An 11,721-nucleotide genomic window follows, 5' to 3' on the forward strand; every position below is an offset into this window, starting at 1 on the left:
AGTTTTGTAGGTTACTGTGGTTAGCTTATTAGAAATTTTTATATTCATAAGTTGCAACCAAACACATTATATGATTTGCTTAAAAAATGTTTTAAATAAACTAAGTTAATAAATTTTAACTAGTAATGTAATTAGAACTCAGTGGAAGTAATATTAATTACTTTTAAACAATAACGTAAAACAAAATTAAAACAATTAAGTATTTTTTTTTAATTCACCACTAAATATTGACTCAATTTTTTAAGATAAGTAGTTTTAAAGTATTATTTGATGATTTAAATTTAAGGCCATAGGTGGGTCCAATTTTTTTTACAAATAATAACATTGGCCCTTAAAAGCAGATTTTTTTATTATAAGATAGTTTTTGCAGAATGAATAAAGAATTTGAGATATAGTCAGTAAAAAGTTTCCATACAAGTATAAAGAATTTTTTTCATTGCCAATTTTTTCTGATTTAAAAAAAAATTACAAAAAAATCTATCATTTTCCTCTAATTTGAAGTTTTTTCTTGCAAAATATTTTTTTTATAGACCAACCTACAGTAGGATTGTTTATTGTCAAGTCAAGGTTAAACTGAGAAAGTTTGAGAACAACTACTTCAAAACAGCAGGAGAAAGTAGATTTTTAATGAAATTTTTTTTTCTATTTTTGCATTGATCTATTTATAAAAAACCTGTTAAACCTTCTGACTTTGTACCTCATATCTAAAAAACTAATTAAAGTTTTACAAAAAGATATAAATCAACTTTAAACTAAATTAAATATTTTTAAAATAAAATCAACATGTAAAAAAAATCCTTACCCTCCTGCGGCCTTAACATTTAAATTTTGAACACTTTTTCAGTACTAATAAGTAAATAATTAATACTTTTCAATTAGCATTTTGTGTAAACATGAAAGTTAAAATAAAGAAGTGGTCAACGGTGGCATCTTGGTACTGGGACGTTAAGGAGTGGGAACAGTGCGGCATTTGTAGATCGGCTTTTGAATCTTGCTGTGCCAACTGCAACACTCCCGGTGATGACTGCCCCATTGGTGAGTAATTACAGTTGTTTATAATAATTAGTTACTAAAGCATCTATGTACAATTATGGGTAGCTGTCAAATTTGCACAAGGGTACAAAATTGCACAAAGATACTTTTGCACCAGCAGACAATTTTGCACGGATTGATTTTTTTTTAGTTTTAATTTTTTTTAAGTACTTTATTTATTTTTTACTATCACTGTTACCCCTAACCCTTACCATTGGTCGGTAACTTTGTTTTTTAAATACAATTATTTATTTATTTTTTAATTATTATTATTATTTTTTTTTTACTATCTTTGTAACCCCTAACCTGACCCTTGGTCGTTAGCTTTTATTTTTTATTTCTAATTAATTAATTTTTATTTATTCATTTTTTTTTTCATCATTATAATTTTTATTAGTTGTTATCTTTATTTTTACTATCACTGTCACCTCTAACTATTACCCTTGATCAGTAACTTCTTTTTTATTAATTTATCTTTCAGTTTTTTTATATATTTTTTTCTGATTTTTTTTACTCAAGTGCAAAAATGACCCTCCGTGCAAATTTGTCTTTGTGAAATTTTGTCTTTGAGCAATTTGACCCATTCCCATAATTATAAGCAGAGACTTCTATTTGAACTGGAGTTTATAGTATGATTTTAAAATTAACTTATTTTTTAATAACTACCCATACTTATAGTATTATTTATACTGCTATGATAAAAGATACACATTAAGTCTTTTTTAAATACATTTTTTTTATTTTCTGAAAAACATTAGTTTGATTTTATGCTTTTTGATGAGGATGCTCTTAAAAGTAATATGAAGATAGATATAATAGATCTAATTACATGTGTAATAAAAATTTTAGAAATAGTCTAGTTTTTCATGTAAAAACTAGGAAAATTTCTACTCAATTAATGCAAATAAATTAAAAGTACTGGTTTTACTAATCAAAATTTGAGAATACAAGATCAGAGTTTTTTTTACTTAAAAAGTTATATTTTAAAAAAAGTAGAAGAAGCAAAAATAAGTTTAAACATTTATGTAAGTTAAGAAAGACACAATTAACTTAGAATCCATAGTATTTTAAAGCATGTCCAAATTTTAATAATTTTTTTTGTTGTAACTAAGCTACCAGTTGTTTTTACTGTTTTTTAAATTAAATAAGTTTTTGAGATATTAATAATCAAAGTTAAAGAATTCAACAGATTTCTATGGAAAGTGTCAACAGCCTTTTCTAACTTTTTTATTAAAAAAATTTCTCCTAGTACAGTTTTAGAACAATTTTTTCAAACTTTTTCATCTAATCTTGATTAAATTTTGAACAATTTGTAGAAAACAAGTTTATAATTTCAATTAAATAAAATAAAGTTAAAAAAATAATCAAATTTTTAAACTTTTATTAAAATACAAAAAAAAAGAATTGTTTTGTAAGTTGTTTAAAATATTGGAAAGGTTTATTTTGAAAATTTTAAGAAAATTGCATACTAAAAATTTTATATTTTGTTCATAATTAAAAACTTACTATAAAACTTGAAATATTATTTATTATAGTTAATTAATTTTTTTCAGCATAATCAAATAAGATATCTTTAAGTATAAAATTGCCTTTAAAAAAAGTGCTAATATTAATTTTTATAAACAAATGTTGCACAATCCTATGACCTTTAACTTATTTTTAATTGTGTACCTTTACATGCTTTTATGTAGGTTTTGTTTTATATATGTATTTTATGGAATAATGTTTTCATAAAAATGTAAGTTTTTCAAAAAAATCAGGCTTAAATTACACCAATTGAATTTTTAAGCTATAAAGAAAAATCCTTATAAAACAAAAGTTACCAGGCTTAGTGTTGTAGTTTCCTAAGAATAGTTTGGTTTTGGTACTAGTTTTAACGAAAAAATTTAAACATAAGTCACTCATTTTTAAAAGGTTTATTAATTAGTTTCGTTTAGCGCATCCTCAGAATAATCTTGCTAAAAACTAATAATATTATAATTTAAATTCAGTTATAAACAATAATTTTTATATGTCTAGCTAAAAATATTTATGTCATAAAGTATAAAAGTCTTTTTAAAAGGTCTAAATTAGAATTGAGTTATACTTAGCTGCTTGAAACTAATTTATAAGACAAAATTACTAAAACAAAAGCATTTAAGATCGTAGAATTTTTTTTACCTGAAACTAAATTAGATAAAAAGCACATTACAAAAAACAACAACAATAATACAAAAACATGCTATTTATGAAGTTTTAAATTGTAAAAATCTCTTTGTTTGCAAATTTTTGGCTCGCGAGTTCTAATAAACAAAAATTATAGGTTCCTAAGAATATTTTGCTTTCTGGTTTTTTTCTATTAAAAAATAGGTGTGTTTTAAACTAAAAAATGGGACAAGTTAAACTAATATTCTAATACAATGTGGGGAAGGATTAAATATTTTTTAACAACTTAATTCTATTTTGTAGAGTTTTAACTGGGCTACAAGTTGCTTTTACAGATTTTAAAAATTCAAAATGACTTAGGAGATAAAGCTGGTTAAAGTGGGAAAGCACACTAGATTCCTTTTGAGAGGAGAAAACTAAAACAACAAATAAATAAAAAACGCTAAAAACTTATCTCCTACTTATTTTGAGATAAATACCTTAAATTCGTTAGAAATGTTCCTTGCAATATTTAGAAAAAACGGTTGCAACAAACTTTCAAAAAACTAAAAAAGTAAAACTTAATGACAAAAAAAATTTAAAAAAAACAGGTTTTTTTTGATTTTTGTCATTTTTATAATAATTTATTTTTTTATTTATTATAACATATGTAAAATATTGATTTTTTTTATAATAGTTTCATAGTTTATTAAAACTTAGTTTTTTTTTTTGATAATTCAGTAAATAAATTTTGAACTAACTTTTGAAAATTTGTAGTCAAAAGATAAAATCTTTTTTTTTTTTATAAATCTAAATTTGATCTACACAGAAAGCCTAGCACAGCTTATAAACTATATACCAAATAAATAACTTCTGTTGTAAACAGAATATTGAAATTTTGTTTGAAGCTCTAAATTTTTAGCTTATGACTTACAAATTTTCAAAAAATAGTTCAAAAATTATTTACTGAATTATCAAAAAAAAAAAAAGTTACTGGTTCACTGTTAGTGTTTAAAAGTTTATCTGATATTGTTTCTATAATATATATTGTTTATTAAAAATAATAAGTAAAAATAAGTAACTTTTAAAACTAAAGTATTTTAATTTTGTTAAAAACTTGTTTGCTAAATAATTATTATATATTTATCTAAAAAAAAAGTAATTATTAATTTCTTGTCACTTATTTCAACTAGAGTTTATAATGATGTTGTTAAAAAAAATATTGTTGTTAATATATGTAATGAATTGTAACATTTTTGTTTAAAGGTTTTATAATAATCTATGCCTTCTCAATTTTCTCAGGGTAATAAATAAAATTATACGAAAAAAAATTTTAATCAGTATTAGTATAAATTTAACCTAAATTATATTTTAGATTTGCTTCTTAAATTATAAAATGAAGTAAAGTTGAGGTGTACAAATGTATCTTTAAAACAATAAAATGTTTTATATTTTTGGAATTTTTAAGTAACTTTAGGAAATAGGAGACATCTAGTTTTTTCTACAGAAGATAACATGTACAACATTTTATAGAATATAAAATGTTTGTTTTTTTTTGGAGATACAGTCCTTTTTGGAAAAATACAAATGTAAGCATCCCAATTTTTTATTGACAATTTTCTAGAAAGTTTAAAAATGCACAAAATCCTTATTTTTGCTTTTTCTATTAATTACTTTATTTTTATTAGTGAAAAAACTCAAACTTAATAAGAAGTTTTTCTAGCAATACTTAGCTATTAATTTGTTGGAAATTTTATGATGAAAAAACATGTATTTAAAAGAAAAACTTGTTAAAACGTTTAAAATTTCTTTTCACAGATTTATATAAACTTGGTAAAGATTAGAGTGAGAAAGTTTTTTAAATATTGCCTAAAAATGGTAGGATATGAAAAATTTTTACTTAAATATTTAGCCTTTCTACTTCGTGCTTTTATAATTCACCTATGAAACATTTAAACTTCAATTACTTATATATCTAAAAAGTAACTTTGAATTTTAAAATGGTAAAAAGTAACTAGTAGCTAACTTATGTTTGTTGAAAAACAAGACTAAAAATTTTTAATTTACATGCCCTATATAGGTATTAAAGTCTTTTCGATTCTGTAATACTTTTTAGTTATAATAATAGATAATCAGGGTTGCCACTTACTCGGGAAACTCAAAGACTCAGAATAACTCAGGACATTTTAAAACTAATGAAAGTCTCAGAATGACTCAGATCAGTTTTTTTTTTTTGTTTACTCCGGATAGTTTAAAGATTTCTGAAAATCTCAGTCCAGTTTTTTATAGATTTTGAATGAGACTTAATTATTTTAGTTTCAATCTTTTGTTATTTTATAATCAATTTTATTGTACAACCAAATTTTACTGATTCTGTGAAGATAAAAAAAAAGAAAGTTTAAGGAATTGAAAAAAATCAGGACAGTTTAAGATAACTTAAGGCAATTTTTTGTCTCAAATAGTGGTAACCCTTGAATATATAATGAAGTTTTTAAGGTTGTTACTTGCTCAGCCAAACTTTTCAACACTTTTAGAAATCATTTTTTTAAACTTTATGATGTTAAACCAACACAGTTTCAATATTTAACTTTCGCTAATGTTTATATGTAAGGACTAAGGAGAAGATGATTTTTGAGCTAAACTTTAAGTATAAAATTACTCAATTGAATGTTTAAAAATTGATTTTGCATACTAAATTAATTTAACAATAAATTACTTCATGTCATTTTAAGAACAACAAAAATACACAATTAAAACTGTAAACAATAAAAATTTGTTTCACAACCTAAAAGTTTGCTTCATGAACTTCGTTGCGTCTTATTTTTAAATCGTTGTTGTTTTTACAGTGTGGGGAGTTTGCTCGCACGTGTTTCACATGCACTGCATACTCAAGTGGATCGAGTCGAACAACAGCGATCAAAAGTGTCCCATGTGCAGGCAAGACTGGCAGATCAAAGAATCTTAAAATACTTCGTTTTTCAAAGCAGTCTGCATTGTTCATCTTAGTACTTTTCTTTTTGCTTGCTAAGTTTTTTCAATTGAAAAGTATAAATGCTTAGACTGTTATTTTTAAAAATACCATAAATTTTGTTTAAAAAATAAGTTTTCTTATTACTGTTGAGTAAGCAGTAACGTTTACACAACTAAAATATTTATTTTTTTTTGCATAATATATATTTTCTTAAAATGAATTGAAAATTCCTTAATTTTTTTATTTGAATTATTGTTTTACCAATATACCATTTAATTAGTTTTTACATATTATAAAGCTTTAAAGCGTGTTTAGTTTGTATTATTTATTTGAAACTTCTTTACAAACATTCAACTACTTAGTTCTTTCAAGTTTAAAAACAAGAAATTTATTTTCGAACCATTTTGTAATTGAAACTGAGACTTTTTACGTGTACTCATTTAAAACTTAACGGGTTTTTGAAAACTTAAAACCGAATACAATAGTTTGTTTGAACTAACACAGTTTTATATAAAATGAAGCTTTTGAAGCAAAACAACCTGGTCACTTGCGTGCAATGCATGAGAAACAGGACATTTTCGACAAAACCAGCAAACTCTTCAATCGCATCAATACAGCAAGTGCTTGAGCATAACACCAGGTACGGCACCCACACTGACTACTTTGGGAAACTCCCCAAAAAGAAAATAATCGTCGAGTTCAGCTCGCCCAACATCGCCAAGCAGTTCCACGTGGGCCACTACAGGTCCACTTTGATCGGTCACGTGATCAGCAACCTGCTCCAATCGGCGGGCCACGACGTAGTCAGGATGAACTACCTGGGCGACTGGGGCTTGCAGTTCGCCTACGTCTACCTCGGCTACCGCGCAAAATTCAACCGTGCGGAAAGTTACGAGAAAAATCTCACGACGGTGGCGGACATGAACGCTTGTTACGTGGAAGGGTGCGCGAGTTTCGACAACGAAAAGGCGCTGCGGGTTTTCGACGCAATGGAGCGGAACGACCCGCTTTTGTTGCGTTTCTGGTCTCACTGCAGGCGGGTGAGCGTTGCGGAGTACAAAAAGTTCTACGGGCGGTTGGGAGTGCGCTTCGACGAGTACTCGGGCGAGTCGTTGTACAGAAGCAGCGCCGAGGTCATCAAAAATGAGTACGGCGGGTTCGTTGAAAGGGGCGAAGGCGAGTCTTTGCAAGTGGACGTTTCAAACAGCCTGTACGTAAAAGGCGCGAAAAAACACTCGGGAAAAATTTCGCTGAGCAGGCCGGACGGCACGTCGCTGTACCTGACCAGGGACATTATGGCGCTGGTGGAAAGACACGAAAAGTACAAATTCGACGAGATGATCTACGTGACGGACTCCTCGCAAAAGTCCCATTTCTGCAACGTGTTTGCCGCGGTGGAAGCTCTCGGGCACGACTTTGCTGCTTTCGACCGTCAAAAGTTGAGGCACGTGGGTTTTGGCAGAGTGCGTGGAATGAATTCCAGGGAAGGGAAGGTTTGATGTTTTTATTTATTAGTAGTTATTTATTATGATTATTTTCTTATTAATCTTTGATGGCTAATAAAAATACAGTATATTTAAATTCAAGTTAAATTTTTTAGTTATTATGCTTTATAAATAGTCAATGTCTTTACTGTGCTTGTATTGTTACAACATTTTTTTTAGAATTTATCTGCTTTTTTTTTTTATTATATACAATAATTAAATTATTTGATGTTAAACTTTTATACATGAAATAAATGCTTATTTTTTTCTTAAGTTGCTTTGCCTTCAAGTACAAAGCTGATCATTACAGTTTGTTTTTCCAACAAACACCCGATTTCAAAACAGGCGCAGCTGATCGAGGAGACGATAGCGGAGGTGGTCTCCCACAACTCGCGCGAGAGAAACTCCCACTCGACCAGGAAGCGGGTGGGGGACGCGAGGGAAGTGTGCGAGGCGCTGGCCCTCACCTCGCTGGCGTGCCACGACCTCGACCGGAAGCTGGACAAGGGGTACGAGTTCAGGTGGGACGCGCTGCTCAGCACCAAGGGACGCAGCGGGCTTTTCTTGCAGTACACTCATTGCAGGTTGTTTTTATCAGATAACTTCTGTTTTTCAAAATCAACAAGATTTATTTGAAGTTATGTAAATTTTTTCTTAGCCTTTGTTGTGTAGTATCACTTGAAATAAAATTGCCAAGCATAGCTTAAATTTTGTTTAAATTTAGTTACTGTCTTACCAAGCTTTTTAGTAATAGATTTTTTTGTTTTGTTATAACTAATGCATGATTTTGTGAGGGCTTAAAATATCAATTAAAGATTTTTTAGTCAGCTTATGTAACACTTAAATTATTGAAAATTTAAAGTTATTTGTAAAGCCATAAGCTTTGAAATAAACAACTATCTTAAAAATTAGTTAATTTTTTTCTATACTTTTTTACTATAGTATGTAAATTCAGTTGTTATACCTCATTAAAATGTGTTAGTTTAAATGCAATGACTTTTAAATCTTACACTTTTCGTAGCACTTAACAATAACAATTTTATTTGCTTATGAAGTATCTCTTTTAAACAAACTCCCACAACACGCAGGCTGCACAGCTTGATCCAAAACTGCGGCGTCCCTTTGAACTTCGACTTGTCGCGCGCGAGCTCGGAAGAAATGTCGGAACTCTTGCGCGTGATCGGCCGCTTCCCCGCGGTCGTGCAGGATTGCGTGGAGGCGCTGCAGCCGTGCTTGCTCGTGCACTACCTGTTCGAGCTGAGCGCGGAAGTGTCCAGGTCGCTGAACGAGTGCAACGTGAAGAGGAGCTCGGAGGGGAAAGGGCGGAGCTACCTGCTGGCGTTCCACTGCGCCAAGGTGACGCTGGCCAACGGGCTCACCATGCTCGGCGTGAAGCCGTTGGACGAAATGTAGTATTGTGACGTCACGTGGCGGGAAACGGGGGCGTGATGACGTCATAGAGGAACATAACAATTGGATGCTGCTACGCCTTGTATAAAGTATACGGTTATGGAAAAATAAATATGAGTAGGAATTTTTATGCACGATAAATATTTTCAAGTTTGCTTTGCCCCTATGACGTCTTCACTCATTTGGCAGGCAATGTAACTTTACAAATATTTGTAGATTGGTTTGTTTCTGATTATTTCACTTTTACTCATTTGTTTTATGATTTGAAGAAATTTGTTTTTAGTTTGCCACTCGGAGAAAACAATGCTCGTTTTTGCCTGTTTGATTAAACAGACTGTGTTAACTTAATAAAAAATTCTATCTATGAAGTGTACAGTAGATAAATATTATCGTGTTATTTAGAATTAAACGAAAAATAGAACTTTTAAACTTTTACATTACTAATATATTTTTATTTTCAAAAATTATGCCTAACTTTATGAAATTTGATTTAAATTATGAGTGTCGAAAAATAGTAATAATATTTTTTAAATTTTTTCATTTGTTTTGTGTAAAATTTAAGTTAAAAATTTATCTAAAAACTTTAAAGGTGGTTTTAATGTTTTGTCTAAAATAAAATTTCATTTATGTAATTAGGAAATATTTTGTAAATTCTACTTAACTTGTGACGTTTGTGTTTCTTAGTTTTTTTCTATACTTTCAGGATTGCCACAAAACCTGGAATCCTGGAAAAACCTAGAATTTTTAACAAAAATCACTAAAAAACCTGAATAAACCTGGAATTTTCAAAAATTTTTATATTTTAACTAATAAAAATTGATTTGACACGAAAAATCTATCATATAGATAAAATTTTTGTCATCATCAAAAATTATTTTTTGTTATAAAACAAATTTAAAGTAGCTTTACAGTATCTTTTTAATGTTGTTATACTACTTAACACAGTTTTTAACCTTAAACTAATAATAGACCCAAACACGTGTACTTTCTAAAACCTGGAAAAAATTCAGAAAAAATGCAGAAAACCCAAAAACCACTGGTAACCCTGTACTTTGTGAATTATGAAAGAGCTAGAGTTTAAAATAATCACTTAGGTTCTACAAAAAAAATCTTTAACTTTAAACCTTTTATTTTGTTTTATAGAACAAAGAAATTCGTCTAAAAGTTTTTAATTCAATTTAGCAATTTATACGTAAAGCTGTCTTATTTTTTTAGATTTTTAAAATGAAATTGTAGAGCACAGGGTGGCCACTCGGTCAGGAAAAGTCAGGAAATCAGGAAAAAATGGGGGGTTTTGAAAAAAAGTCAGGAAATTTGATAAAATTAAAAAAAAAAGTAAGATTTTGTCGGTTTAAATTTACAAAATTTCTTGTTTTCCAAACCCTTAAAATGGTAAAATTTAACTAAAAGTCCTTTAAAGTCAGAAAAAAATTGCAAAATTTTTCCATAAATTTATAAAAATATGTAATTGTATTTCCAATGCCTTCATCTAGTATGAATTAGTAAAATATCCTTTACAAAACTGCAAAAATTTTCTATTAACATATTGAACAAGTACCCTACTTGAACAACATATTTTGTAAGCTTTTTAGTATTGATGATCTGTAGCAAGGACACTTCCATAGTGAAACTGTGATATATACACAAAAGTTTATCTAGCATAATTTTAGAATCAAAGTGTTTTTTGTTTAAGTAAATAATTGAGTTCTTTATAACTAAGCAGTTAGTTTAGTATTTTATGTAACAAGTTAATGTGTATACTTTACCTCTTTATAATTTTTTCAAAGTTGTTTAAATTTATAAAATAAGTTATAAGAGAGCTATATGCCAAGATTAATTTACTTATTATTTGTATTTTTTGTAGAGTAACTTAAGTTTTTAAAGTAAATAAGAGTATATTTATTTGTTACAAATTTTATACTAAATGATAAGAGGAAGTATTTTATAAATGAAAGTAAAAATAAATGAGTGCCAAAAGAAATGAAGCCCACAAGTTGTGGCTTGATTTAGAGAAAAGATTCTCTTCAACAAGTGTAGGGGCAGCAGATGAGAGCGATTTAAATAGAATGAGGCAAATGATTTTAACTGCAAATAAAATGAAGCGGAATGCAGTTCAGATGAAGGAAACCATTTAATTTTAATAGATGAAGAGGTTGAAGTGCTAATAAAAAAACGAAGAAAATAGATTTTAGTACATCATTTAAAAAAACAGTATTTGATTAAGTTCTTTATTGTTTTAATGATTTAACGGTAAAAGTTCGTTATTGTTTTAAGGTTTGAGTTGTGAAAGTTCCTTATTGATTTAAGGTTTTAATTGTAAAACATCCTTATACATTGTTTTGTTTATTTAGATACTATTATGCTGGGAAATTCTAAAAAAATTGTGTTCTTTATTGTTTTAAGGTTTCAACTGTAAAAATTTGTTATTGTTTTAAGATTTTAGTTGTGAAAGTTCGTTATTTATTCAAGGTTTTAATTGTAAAAGTTCCTTATATGCCATTTGTTTATCTAGATACATTTATGCTAGGAAATGCTAAAAAATGGTGTCTTTTTTCAGACAAGCTGTGTTTATAAGGTAATAATACAAGTATTTTGCTGATAGAGCTGTATATTACAAACATCAATCATACACATATGGTTTAAGTGATGTACTGGAAGTTTGATGATAGAATTCAGCAAAAAAACTGTTGTTTTTAACCT

The 11,721-nt window shown here is 28.2% G+C and overlaps 2 protein-coding genes across 2 annotated transcripts; both read left to right on the forward strand.

Annotated features, from left to right (window-relative positions):
- Window positions 1–884: 884 nt before the first annotated feature.
- Window positions 885–6,139, forward strand: LOC145835240 (uncharacterized). The gene is made up of 2 exons (XM_082942803.1): window positions 885–1,035; window positions 6,003–6,139. Exons 1-2 carry the CDS (start codon window positions 894–896, stop codon window positions 6,119–6,121), a joined length of 261 nt encoding a protein of 86 aa, XP_082798929.1. The 5' UTR covers window positions 885–893; the 3' UTR covers window positions 6,122–6,139.
- Window positions 6,140–6,638: 499 nt separating this feature from the next.
- Window positions 6,639–9,522, forward strand: LOC145835239 (putative arginine--tRNA ligase, mitochondrial). Its single transcript, XM_082942802.1, has 3 exons — window positions 6,639–7,620; window positions 7,957–8,195; window positions 8,700–9,522. The coding sequence occupies exons 1-3, from the start codon at window positions 6,643–6,645 to the stop codon at window positions 9,022–9,024; spliced, it is 1,542 nt and encodes a 513-aa protein (XP_082798928.1). The 5' UTR covers window positions 6,639–6,642; the 3' UTR covers window positions 9,025–9,522.
- Window positions 9,523–11,721: the final 2,199 nt, after the last annotated feature.

The sequence above is a fragment of the Thalia democratica genome, chromosome 4, assembly GCF_965202585.1.
Source record: "Thalia democratica chromosome 4, ktThaDemo2.hap1.1, whole genome shotgun sequence".
NCBI classification, from domain to species: Eukaryota; Metazoa; Chordata; class Thaliacea; order Salpida; family Salpidae; genus Thalia; species Thalia democratica.